The 13,130-nt window shown below is 33.3% G+C and overlaps 2 protein-coding genes across 2 annotated transcripts; both read left to right on the top strand.

The window, feature by feature from the left end:
• LOC136804564 (uncharacterized) lies at positions 1 to 5,454 on the top strand. Its single transcript, XM_067061161.1, has 5 exons — positions 1 to 257; positions 4,050 to 4,163; positions 4,574 to 4,699; positions 4,888 to 5,167; positions 5,371 to 5,454. The coding sequence occupies exons 1-5, from the start codon at positions 185 to 187 to the stop codon at positions 5,387 to 5,389; spliced, it is 612 nt and encodes a 203-aa protein (XP_066917262.1). The 5' UTR covers positions 1 to 184; the 3' UTR covers positions 5,390 to 5,454.
• A 447-nt stretch (positions 5,455 to 5,901) lies between these two features.
• On the top strand, positions 5,902 to 11,550 carry LOC136804563 (uncharacterized). The gene is made up of 12 exons (XM_067061160.1): positions 5,902 to 6,056; positions 6,338 to 6,426; positions 6,837 to 7,166; positions 7,387 to 7,504; positions 7,619 to 7,710; positions 7,855 to 7,951; positions 8,196 to 8,419; positions 8,761 to 8,869; positions 9,040 to 9,213; positions 9,345 to 9,491; positions 9,827 to 9,891; positions 10,237 to 11,550. The coding sequence occupies exons 2-7, from the start codon at positions 6,358 to 6,360 to the stop codon at positions 8,384 to 8,386; spliced, it is 897 nt and encodes a 298-aa protein (XP_066917261.1). The 5' UTR covers positions 5,902 to 6,056; positions 6,338 to 6,357; the 3' UTR covers positions 8,387 to 8,419; positions 8,761 to 8,869; positions 9,040 to 9,213; positions 9,345 to 9,491; positions 9,827 to 9,891; positions 10,237 to 11,550.
• Positions 11,551 to 13,130: the final 1,580 nt, after the last annotated feature.

The following is a 13,130-nucleotide window of genomic DNA, read 5'->3' as shown; positions in this document are numbered from 1 at the left end:
TTATTTGCTGGATGAAATAAAATCAAGATAACAAAGTTTTATCCATTGTTGCACAACTCGAAAAGCTTTGCTTTGTTGTCTTGATTTGAACTTTCTATCTAAAATTAAAATGGCTACCTTCAAATTGAATTTCTTTTAAACATACAGGAACAGATAGTTAAATACAACATATTATTACTTATTTATGGCAGAAAATAATGATGGTGAGCAGCAGTGTTCCTCACAGCCATCACCGTCAAAGCGACCAAGAAAGACAAGTAAGTAGTTTCTTCTTTGTGTTCAACATTTTCATTTGTCACATTTTGTGAAAATGAGGCGTCGAGTGGTGGAAAAACAAGTTTTTGTGATTGTTTTTTAACGCCCAGTCAGCACTTTCACCTTGAACTGACTGCCAAGTGAACCGCTGCGAGTGGGAATCAAACCTCAGTCCACAGTCCACAGTGCCTAATTTTTATGCATATCCAGGGGATGTCAATCGAAAATTTCGATTGTCGAACCAATCGAACTCAACCAAACACCAAAACCAATCGAACTGATTGGTCGAATCAATTGAACTCAATCGAAGTGATTGATCGGACAATCGAACCCAATCGAATATTGACATTTTTTTCTCGGTTGATTGGTTTCGATTCACTTCGATCGAGCTCGATTGATTCGATCGATCAATTCAATTGAGTTCGATTGGTTTCGATTGAGTTCGATTGGTTTTGATTGAATCGGATTGCCTTCGATTAAGTTTCCTTTTTGTGCTTGAGGATTAAAGTCCGAGCAATAACGCTGTGATCGTCTCCTTTCTACCCTTATCGGCTCCCTTTACGTCAGCTCTTATTGGCGTTATTTTTTCGTCGCTGCCGTAATAAATAAGGGCCAGCAATAAAGGGGCCGGCGTAAAAAGGGCCAACGAGGTAAATAGTCTAGATCTATTCCTTCTACGCTACGACAATGAAAGCCTAGATTTAAGTCTAAGCCAATCGGAAACGATTGATCGAATCAACTGAACCCGATCAAACTCAATTGAAGTAATCGATCGGACAATCGAGCCCAATCGAAATTTTACATTTTTTACGACTTTGATTGATTTCGATTGTCCGAACGATCACTTCGATTGGGTTCGATCGATTCAATCAATCATTTCGATTGAGTTCGATTGAGTTCGATTGATTCGATTGACAATCAAATTCAATTGTGTTCGATTGACATCCCCTGGGCATAATGCATTTACAAGCATTTACCACTGAAAGGCATGATAGTAGATTGTGATCTGATATTACCAGACAGTGTCAATCGAACAACTTCGAACAAAAATCGCAATCGAACCAATCAAACGTAATCGAACGCAATGGAATAATTGCGATTCGATTATCGTTGACTATGTTCCATTGGTTCGATTACGATTATGTTCGCTGAGTAAGCGAAGCAATCGAACGGCAAATCCTGGGTAATATTCGATTGCGATTCGATTGCGTTCGACAATCGAATTGCAATTATTCAATTGTGTTCAATTGCATTCAATTGATTCGGCGTTTGATTTGTTCGATTGACACCGTCTGGATATTATGAGATTAAAGTCAATATATCAATCAAGATTAACTCAAATCAAAACACATACTGTAACAAAAATTCACTTTCGTTTTTAAAATGTACAATATATTGCTATATTACAGCTATATTCCTTAAAATACACAGTGCAAAGGTTTATGATGGCAGATAGTGCAATGTACTGGAGATCAGGTAACTTGCATCAGTGGAGGCTAATATGCATAGCCTTTAAAATGAATGACCTGGCTGGTCATTGAAATATAAAATTAAATCAAAACAAAAATGGTAGAGTAGTGCTGCGAGCAGAGCTGGTTAGTTCATTTGTTTTGAAATTTTGCTGCTTTGATTGATCAGTCATTTGATGGCTATGCAAGTTTCCCTCCACTGATGCAAGTTACCCGACTTCACGATATCACCTTTCCATGGTACTCTCTTTTAAGGTACACATCAATATTTGAATTACGATTATTTGATTAATGTATGACCATTACTGCATATATATAAAACACCATACTGTGTCTTAAAGTTTGAGAAATGTTTGTTTGCTAACTCAGCTTTTTTGAATTATATACAAGCTCTTTAGTACCGTCGAAGAGTGATACATTGTGCTTCTCTGCCATACTTTGCACGGTGTATTTTACCAAATCGCCAATATGTACATTTTAAAGACGAAGGCAAATTTTTGTAAGGTTTAGATTGTAATTGATCACATGTTTAAATCTGTAAACAAGAGATTTAATTTGATGACTGGAATTTTGAGTAAAACAAAGGAAATAAAGTGAGTAAAAAGTATGGCAGAAAAGTGCAATATATCACCCTTCGATGGTATTGAATAGATATGAACGTGGAGCAATCTTTGATCGAAAACAAAAAGAAATCCAAAATATTTGTTTACCTCAACCAAAAAGAGCAATAGACCGATATCTGGTCTGATATGAAACATGAAAACCGATATCTCAATCTAAAAAATGAGAGTTTTATGTAATTTAAATTTACACAAGAATGATTTAATAATTTATTATAATGTCCAATCTTAAATTTAACCACAAAAAATATTTTGTCCAAGAAACCTGAACTTTTCTAAGACGATGTCATAGAATCCCGAAAGCTCTATTCAATCTTAAAGATTAATTAAAAATCTCTAAGATTAATATTAACCTCCTTTAAAAAACATAACTTTTTAATGGAACTAATCATATACCAATTTTTTAGAATTTAAAAAATCAAACTTTGTTGGTCAATAAATTTCTATTAAGTTTTGTTGTCAAACTAATAGAACTAAAGAACTGAAGAAAAAATGTGCATGATGTGCCTGTTAAACTGATGGCCACTACTCAAAGCTCTAAAGTCTCTGCACACTAATTTACTGGTCGTACTTTGTGGAACTATAATATTTGTCAGGTTTGCTGAACTTTCTCTGTTGTCATACTTTGCAGAAGTTCCTTGAATTTTAATCAAACACTCGGATTTTTTAAGACAGTCTGGATTACATGATATGACATGAGATTGATAATTGATGATTAAATGATTTGCATTCAGATTTTAAAAATCGGCAATGATAATCAAGGTTTGTCTAATTAATATTTATTAGTTAATTTTATTGGGTGATCAATAGTGCTAATCTATCATTTATCAGTTATCTAGATCATGATTGCTGGTCAAGAATTTATAAATTTCAAGAATTTTTTTAAGTTGTAACGTCTGATGTTTCTGAAAAGCTATTACATGTATAAACAGTGCTGCAAATAGGGAAATATATATTATTTAAAACAAATTTCAATCAATTAGAATTGATTATTGATATATTATTATTGATTAGTTATCAATTGCTAACAATAACACAAGGCTAAGGATAAGCAATCAATTATATACTGTCAAAGGACAAGAAAAAACATATCATCCATGTAGCATTATGTCTGATGTTTTAGATAAAACCAAGAATGTTTTTTTTTGCCCTTGGGAATAGGCTTCTTTTGAAAAACAAAGTATTTTAGTTGCCTTGGAAATATATAAAAAGTATTTTGCAAAGAAAGCATGTTTTCACCATTTCTTTTGCAACTAAACTTACTACTATTGACTTATCACCTTGGCTATACAAGATATGAAATTGTGAAGGTTTGATTTTGTTTAATTACTTTAAAGCAGTGCTCAGACAAGACAAGTTAAACCCTCTTAATGGCAAGCAGGGGGTAGAATCTACCACCCTAGATAATTTTTTATCAATATGATCATATGTAGTTTATATCAAACTTACAGAAAGTAAAAAATAATTGACACAACATGCATTATCATAATTTGTTCTCTATTTTTTCTATTTCTCCATTTTCCTTAACACTGCAGATCACTGGATAGCATCATCTTAATCACTAAAACTATTGTTTTAACATGAATGGATTTGAAAAATTGTTATTTCTTTGTAAAGAGGATATATTCATCCCATGGAAAATTTTGAAGGTTGCTAAAAACCTAAAAATTACAAAAATTCTTTGTCTACACATCACTTTGTTTAGGTCTTGGTTTGATGAAACAAATTGTGGCAGTTAACAAATCATTTAAAGCTAAAGCAAAACCCAAGAAAAAATCAGAGATTTGCTTTGTTGAACTCAAGAGATCTGCTGAAACTGGTTGGTATATTTTGTTTGTGCGGGACAACTGAAACTCTAAATTTTGTCATCAATACAGACCAAAGAGATTTCTCCCTGTTTCAAACTTTTCAACCTGAATTTTATTACACAAAAACTTTTGAAAGGTTTAATCTTTAGCTAAGCTTTGTTGTCTTGTTCAATTTTAAATGCATGCATTCTTTCTCCTTTTTTTTGGATAATCTAGGTCTAGGATCTACAAGCTGAAGAGACCAAAACATAACAATGGAATGAAAAGAAGAATATCAAATACTGGTAAATGTGCAGTTACATTATTTTATGCACTGGGTAATATTGTAATATGAAATTAAAGATGTGGTTACCTAAATCTAAATAGAGTTGTGTGTCTTGTATGTATTGAAATTTCCACTCTTTCTTGTTATTTTCATCAGTAATCACTGCAGATGAGCAAGTTTTGGATATTGATGCAGAAAATTCAAACTGGCAAATTGCAGAAAATGTGGACACCATCGATAATGAAGAATTAAATGACATAAATCCACAAAGTGATACAAAAAGTAGGTATCATATCATCCCTTCTTGAAGACAATTAAGGAAAAAACATTGTTTAAAACTTTCACTGTTATAAGACTCTATGTAAGATCAAATCCACCCTCATAAAAAAGGGGAAAAACTGGCAAAAAAAACATTTTTGGTTTTATAATGTAACAGAGTAATAACGATCAACTATTTTAATTTATTTCAGTGAATAGTTGGTTAGAAACGCTTCTTAACTTTGTCAAAACAAAAAAGAAGAAGAAGTCATGGTTCGAAAGATCAAGATCCTGCCAAGAATATTGGGATTTGCTGAGGAAGAATATTTGGAGGACAATGCAGGCTAGGGAAGTTTTGGATGAACATTGTAATGTGTGTTGTGATCGACTTGGTGATCTTTATTGCATGGATTGTCACAAATCATTTTGTCATGTATGTGACGATGTCTTCCACTTGGCAAATCCATTTCATGATAGATTGTCCTCTGGCAGGTACCTAGATGTTCTGGAGTGTTTGGATGAGAAGAAAGAAATAATACCAACAGGTATTTTTCAAATAGTCAGTTATAATTAGAAAATGTATAATGCAATACATCTAACAGCTTAATATACACACTTTAATCATAGTGCATAGAGCCTTCTCAAAATCACAAAAAGGGAGGGAACATCTGTGAATTTTTTTCATTAACTTTTAGTTCGCTATCCACCACTTAAATGTGTTTGTTCAGTTTGTGGCAGTAAGGAGGTCACCAAGATCGCTACAGATGAGTATTGCATTGTCGTTACATTGAAAGGTAAGCAATTTGATTTAGAAATTTCAAAGTCAACAATTATAGGAATCTCCTCTTAAAATTGTAATTGTTACCAAATTTATTCACTTACAAGTCCCTTAACTCAATTTCTGATGATTTTTGTAGCGTACGTTTTTATTGGTTTTACTCACAAAACACTTTTGGTCCCATTGTTTTTATTATTCTATTGCCCAATATATCATAATTTTTTAATCTTATAAATGTAAATGGGGCTGCTCGAATAGTTGCTAGCCTTATCAAAGGTTTTTCTTGTTTTTATTGATTATCTGACTATAATACCAAGGCGCAATTGTTAGTTATTTGGAATATCGTTGTAAATTGTTTTAATTCCAAACTACTAGTTCCAAACTATACAGAAGCAGATCTAGCTAACATTTTGCAATCGTTTTTTAGAAAGCTACCATCAATCCGACTAATTTTGCGATGGCGTTCCGAGAATGGTGTTTGTGGTTGGATCAAAAAGACCTTATTCAATTCAAAGATTGGATGGAATGTCCAGCATGTCATCTTCGCCCCCATAGTTCACATGTGGATGGAAACGTAAAGCTTTATCGTTACAAAAGGGGAATGTAAGTGAATAAAGAAGGTCTTAGCTTATCATTTCGATGGAAAATTGTTAGCAATAATCTTAGGTTAATAAGGATGGAGGTTAAACATATGCTCTTGAAAACTATAAATACTAAATGTTCTTAAGAATTTCGAAAAGTTCTTCCACACCCTTTTACTCAGAACACTTAGTATTAACTGCATTTTCCATTTGAAAAATGGACATCCACGATAGACATTATTAAGTACTAACTGCTTGACCCCCTGAAAAAGATGCAACTCAATTTCATTTATATTTTTTTAGAAGGCAGCGACAATCATTCTATGACAGAAGATTCATTATTCCTAATGAATCAGTTTCTAAATTTATTGATCGTTTGTACAAAAATCAAGGTATTATAATTTTAAGAATGTTGGTCTATTTATTAATTTTTTATCTAATCAATACCATTATCATAAATAATAAGAAGCTCAAAATAGCAAAAAATTAAGAAACATTGAGGAAACGTAGTCAGGCTAAAATTCAAAATCTCTCCATTTTCATAATTTTTTTGCTTTTTAAACTATTAAAGCAATTAATAAACTTCGCCTGAGTAACAAGCTTTGGAACCTAAAAATAGATTAACTGAAAGTCACTGGGTTCCAAAATTAATTTCACAGAAATGAACAAAATGCTTTTAGATTAAGAAACATCTAAGAAACGTTTCAGGAAAAAAGATGGATGCTTAAAAACATCAAGCCTGCTCAGCAAAACGTGTTTCCTTAAAAAAACGTAATGCAATTTGTGTTGCATTGCTTTTTAGGATAATAATGACGCGATTTGTGGTGGGACATGGACGGCAGCACAAAATGTAACAAGAAAGATGGCAAAGCTCGATGAGACAGGGTTAGAGGTGGCAACTTGTCGTCGTGTAATGGCAAAAAAAGCCATTAATATGTTCAGAGGCGAAGTATTTGGCTATCCCTATTTTTTGATCAAGGAATCTATGATTCCAAATGGCACTAGATTTTGTTTTGCAGATGTTATGTGCAAGCTTTGGCCGTTCATGGTTCGTGATGATGCTTCGATTAAGGAGTCAATCAAGCCAGCGTTATCAATAATGCACGCTAAGGGTCATTCTATAGAATGCCAGGTAATTAATTCGTCAATTTATTTGTGGATGTACTTTGACTTCTCACGCCCCCCTCATTGGACCTTGAATCAACTTAAAGTACTACAGTGAAGTAATTTTCTGTAACCATCCCCAATCTAGGTGGCTGTAGATTGGAGCGAAACTGAGCGAAACGATAAGACAAGTATTATGTTGCAAAATTTGAAATACTGTTTTTTTATATTTATGCCTTAATTCTTAGGTTGTTTGGAGTGGTGAATGGTTGGAAGGCACCGGACGTTCAACAGGAGAGGAAACAGAGCAATTGTTCAGTTATCTTTCTCGGTTTGGAAATAGTACAAAGTATCAATTACCTGAAAGTAAATATTGTTCATTAAGTCAAATATATTTAATTCAAGTACGTTTCTCCCTTATGTCACTAATAGTAATACAGTTGTTCTTTTCCTTTATTTATTTCTGATTTAATTTTTCAGGAAGAGAAGAAACACTAACAGAAGCAGTTCTTCACTGGAACAAATCCAAAATCAAAAAACTTGTACCAGATTTGGTCAAGAGATATTACAAGGTAACAAGATACGGTAATTTGCTACGTTGAAAGGTTTTTGCCTGACATGATACTTCATGTGAGAGATGATTGAGCGTGTTTATTTGTACGTCAATTGCCAGAAGGACTCAGTCTTTTCCTAATCTATAATTTCTTTGGTTTTAGAATAAAGAAAATTTAAAAATGATTGGTGACTTGCCAGACAAACATCCAACTAAAATCATAATGCAATGGAAGGATGAAATTCAAAAAGAAGCATTAGGTAACAGTGTTGATATTAGGATTTGGCGCGTTGTCCTCAATTGAAGACCTTTGCTCAATATGTATTATATATCAGTATAAATTATAAAAATCGCTACAAATGTACCGTCCAAGCAGTTAGTCCAAAACACCATGCCCGTTAGTACATCTTTTGCAGTTTCTACTGGTTTTTACAGGCTTTCACTGCACTTGGCTTCACTCTGCTTTACTTCTACCTTTTGTTCTTTTGTTGTAACTTTTTCTAGGTTTGAGAAGTAGAGTGGTTCGTCAACCTTCCGACGCTGAAAAGCTTCTTCTTCTGGTGGAAAAGCTTCATCTTCCACCTGACTATCACATAGTTGTTAGCAGATTATCATTCCCCAAGACAATGGATTATGGTAAAGTCTATCGGTTGTTAGAGTTTGATAAGCAGGATCAATTACAAGAACTTGATTGACTTACCAAAGAGATTAAAGTCGAAGATTTACTGGTACGACTTCTTTATTTTTGTTTTATTAATTGATGCTTAAGGGAGGGTTGAATTAGGGCTGTCAAATTGCTAATTAGCTTGATTTGAAGAAAACTAAGATTTGAGCTCTTTTTTTGAAGAAGTTAACAACAATTCGGGCTAAACATTTTTAAAAAGAGATTGCTATGAAAAATTGAAATTGTTGTGAATTAAACATTCGCCAGCTTTTCCTAACAAACTTATTTTTACTGAATTTCAAAAAGTCCAAAAATAGACATTTCCAATATGTAACATCCCTAGCGCTCTTCTAAGTCAGCTAAATGAAAAGATCTTCTTAGTTTCTTAAAACAATTCTTGTTTAGAATGCACACACAAGCCTTTCCCAAGGGATTTTATTGCCTTTAATCAAAAAGGCAATTGAAAAGTCCTAAATTGAAAAAACCTTGTTGAATGCTCAAGTTGGAGAGAAAGGTATTTTGCCTCTGTTGTTTATTTTTTTTCATTTAGTAAACAAATTACATGCAATTTAAAGATTGTTATTATTTTTGCAAAATCTTATTTACACATGCATCCTATGAATGTTAGAACATTTTTGTATTACATTCTAGGATTTTTATTTGTTGGTATTGATTCTATTTCAGATACAAGTAAAAAAAGGAAAACAGTCCGATCAAAACTGGCCGCTCTAAAGAAAGCAGAAATTGATATGTTTGGTGATTATTTAATGTTGACCGGAGAAACAAATAATAAGGAAATGCATAATCATCTCGGCAAAGGAATTTTACCTTGGTTAGACGATAGCTCCTATTCTGAAGGTAATTAGGAGATATTTATTCTTTTTCAAGACAGCCTATTACGTGTTGTTTTCTCTAGATCTCATTATGGAAAAGTTGGCTTTGTTGAAGTTCAGATTGTTTAAAGGAGTCTCTTTTTTCTTTTTTTTCAGCTGATAAACTCAGGATAATTGTGGAAAAATATCTTAAAAGGCAACGTTACATTGAAGAGAAGCAAATTTTATTTAGCGAAATGAGAAATGCTATTAATTTCATGCAAGGAAAGATCCAAAAATTGATGCAAGAATCAAAGGAAACAAGTAAGAAATAATTAAAGATGTATTTAGAGGTTTGAGGCTTCACATATTCGGTTTTACAGATTTGAAGCTTTAATTCGATTATGTAGCACGTGAAAGCCTGTTTCCGAGAAGTTGTGGATTGTAAACTCGAAATCAGTGCTTGTTTCTGAAACAACATCAACAGAAATATGGAAAGACAAAAGATAGAATTTACAATTGTAAAATAATGATAACAATAATATACTTCTAGAACTACACTATCCATCCTCCCTTCAATGATTTATCATCATTGTTTTTACGTTTGAATATTTAGGAGTGAAACGACTAACGTTCATTCTTTATTTTTTATTTTTTAGTCCCAAATGTAGCAGCAAACTTAAAAGAGGACGTTGAGTCAGAATCAGGCCAAGATCTTTTGACAGTAAGTCTTCATAGTTTGTGTTGAAAGAAAGCACAACGAGGAAGGTGCACGGAGAAAATAGAAACTTTTTTAATTGGGAAGGCAAAAAAGGTGTAGGTAGAATTTTGAAAGAGACTGGGTAAGGCAGATTCTTTCCGAAAATTTTTACAATTTTGATTCTAGTTAGCAACATTCTATGGGAAAAGGGTTCAAAAATAGAGAGCAGTACTTACACTGCCTCACTGCTAATCAGTTAGAATACTTTGAGTTACTTATGTTCTGATATGAAGGTCTTGCATTCCGGCGGCATGAATTTTATATTTTGATACATTAAAGCTTCAAAACTCAATTTATTTTTATTTACAGATCAAGTCAAGACAAGGATTGAAGTCCCTAAAGGAGCAAGGTGTCGAATACTACCGGAGGGAGTTTGAAAGCGCCATCCGAACATTTTTGCCAATCATCGAACCCAACGGTGTTCACAATTTTGACAGCCTGTTGGACTTTGATACGCCAGTAATCGAACAAACCGTTGTTAGTGATACAGACAATCCTGATTCTGATGACTTTGACGATTTTAATGGTGAAAGAGATATTGATTGTGAACTTTCTGATCCTGAAAATGAAGAAAATAGCGATGACGAGGAAAGTGAAGGGCCGACGATATGAAAACTTAATTTAAAAAAGAATTCTTACTTAGACTAAAAAAACAGAAACTTTTATTTTATTTCGTGGATTTTATATATTATATTGGATTTTGCTAGTGTATTTCAATCATGCGTGTGAAAGTTACCCTCTTCGATCAAAATTGATGTAATGCTCTCAGGGTGATTTTTGCTCAGAAATGCGCGGGTTTTAAATTAGAGAAATCGATGTTTTCATGTAAAAAGTCAATGACAATTTCAAGAAACCCCAAAACGGCTATTTGAAAAATTACTTTTTCCATCATGCTTTAATTTGTTCATTGTTGTGAGCGATGGATCTTACTTTATCAGACCCTTCGGATTTTCTTGAAATTTTCAGCGACTTTTTCTATACAAACATAGATTTCTCTGATTCGGAACCCGTGTATTGTATGTAACCTGGTATAAATTAGTCAAATAACTAGTAGCATACTTCACAGACATGCTAATAAGTTTAAAAAATGTAAATAAAATGAAAAATACAATCAAACTTTTCTCGGGGATAGAAATAACATTTTATTAAAAATCCTTATTAGGCGAGGCCGATTTAATTAGTTGTTTTTCGACGCCCGACCGTGAAATGAAAATAAAATGGAAAGTGAAAATCACTAAAGATTTTGATTTCATGGTTTCTACATTTGTTTAAAAGAAATAAGAAAATAGCATTTTAAATTTTACATTAAATTATAGCTTTATTTAAATACATTGGCCTCAAAGAACAAATTTAGAAAAGAAAGAAACTCTTAAAAAAACTTTATTGATACTAACTCTACTAATATTTTTTTGCCGACCGACCCACATTTAAAAACTGCCACCTCTAAAACAACTAGTTGAATTGGTCTCGCCTTAACTACCATTTTTAATTTTTTGTCCAAAAAAGCAAAACCTTTGTAAATATGTTGTTTTGAGGGATTTCGATCTGCAATTCAAATTTTATTTGATATCTTGTAACTCAAATTTGTTATCAAAATAAGAAAGACATATGATTTTGTTTCAATTTTCAGGGAATTGTTCTTCTTTCAATTATGTAACTTTGGGTCAAATTCGTTCCCAGCCCTTAAACCCGCTTTTTGTTATCTTCACTGTACTCCTTAGGCAGTGCTGGAAAATCCCTGTCACATGCTCAGCTGTTAACGAGGGACCCCAATTTTTTTTAATAAAAAAGACAAAATATTTAAACACACAAGCAAAAATTAAAGAACTGTGAATTAACAGGGTGAAATTTTATTTTTGTTTAATCTAAGCCAAAGTGTTCCCGGGTTAAACTTTACTTAAAAAGTGATTTTGTAATAGTTATGAGCTACCTTTTTACAATTGATCACAGTTAAATAATTGGCTAACTAACATTCGAAATTCGTCTTTTGAAAGATTCTCAATGATAGATATTGATAAAAAAATATACGTGCGTATTTTCATTCAGCAGCAGAGGGAACTAATCTCCCCAAGAATCGGGATAACTTAAAATCGGGTACAGGGACGTGTCGCTGGTAAGGATCGCTTTCAGGCTTTATTTAAAATATCGGACAGGGTTGCAAAGTCACAAAATGTATCTGACTAAGTTGTTTTTGTTTTGTGTCTTTCCACAGGGTACAAATTTCGTCTGTCAGGTCAGGGCCCAAATCTGACATACTACGGGTCCATTTTTCAAACTCCAGTGGCACATCCCCGTCAGCCGGCAAGGTCATGCTAGTCATCCTCTATATAATCGTAGTTCATATGCCACCAAAGGTTATTATTACTAGAAGTTTGCGATTCAGACTATATTAAGGTTAGTTAGTGTCCTCATGATCTTGCAATTGTATGTGTGGTTTAAAAATAGCATGGCCTAAGTATCGATGCGATAACCCACGGTTATAATGATTTTTTTTCCGAATTTGACTGTTAGAAAAGATAAAGTCACGTTGGACATCAAATGGAAGCTTTTAATCTTAAGGTACCGTTTTTTTTTTCAAAAACATCCCCAGATGAGAAAAGAAAGTCCTCTGAGACAACTGTAAACCCCGAGGGCTTTCAGAAATTTTTTGAAAAAATCGATTTTTGAATTTTGGTATATTCTGATAGCTCATGAAACAAGGATTTCAAAAATGTATAACATGTTACCTTTTTAATCAGTGGATAGTGAAATAATTGGGTTTTAAGTTTTAGAAATCGGGAAAAATCGGGGAAAATCGGGGAAATATTGTCCCTTCTAATCCCTTTCAAATGACCAAATTCGGATGAAATTGCTCTAAATTGCAGATTTCGAGTGTTTGATATGAGCTTAATAATATCCTTGAATTTTTTCTTGTTTCTTTTAAATCTAAATTTGAAATCGGGGAAATCCGGATTACACAATGAATCCAGCGTTAGTCTCTGAACGCCCCAGCTAAATTTCGACGCCCTGCCGGGCTGGCGCACCCTAATAGCCCTATATATTGCTGACTCTGCGCAAACATAACGCGCCAAAAAGAAGAGTATAAGGGGGGGACAGTGACCTGACAACAGAGACTGAACTGAGAGATGAGGGAAAGGAACAAACTGATTATTTTAACCGGTGATGATCATAAATAACACTTTTTTGCTTCTCTATAAGTTATA

The sequence above is a fragment of the Clytia hemisphaerica genome, unplaced genomic scaffold, assembly GCF_902728285.1.
Source record: "Clytia hemisphaerica strain Z4C2 unplaced genomic scaffold, Clytia hemisphaerica genome assembly, whole genome shotgun sequence".
Taxonomy (NCBI): Eukaryota; Metazoa; Cnidaria; class Hydrozoa; order Leptothecata; family Clytiidae; genus Clytia; species Clytia hemisphaerica.
This window is presented reverse-complemented; position numbering and strand designations above follow the sequence as displayed.

What these genes read in the sequence shown, in the direction of transcription:
- LOC136804564 (XM_067061161.1), top strand. Translation starts at nt 185, where the DNA reads ATGGCAGAAAATAATGATGGTGAGCAGCAGTGTTCCTCACAGCCATCA. An exon ending in CAAGAGATCTGCTGAAACTG is followed by an intron (nt 4,164 to 4,573) that starts GTTGGTATATTT and finishes TATTTTCATCAG; the next exon opens with TAATCACTGCAGATGAGCAA. An exon ending in TCCACAAAGTGATACAAAAA is followed by an intron (nt 4,700 to 4,887) that starts GTAGGTATCATA and finishes AATTTATTTCAG; the next exon opens with TGAATAGTTGGTTAGAAACG.
- LOC136804563 (XM_067061160.1), top strand. Translation starts at nt 6,358, where the DNA reads ATGACAGAAGATTCATTATTCCTAATGAATCAGTTTCTAAATTTATTG. An exon ending in TCGTTTGTACAAAAATCAAG is followed by an intron (nt 6,427 to 6,836) that starts GTATTATAATTT and finishes ATTGCTTTTTAG; the next exon opens with GATAATAATGACGCGATTTG. An exon ending in TGGTCAAGAGATATTACAAG is followed by an intron (nt 7,711 to 7,854) that starts GTAACAAGATAC and finishes CTTTGGTTTTAG; the next exon opens with AATAAAGAAAATTTAAAAAT.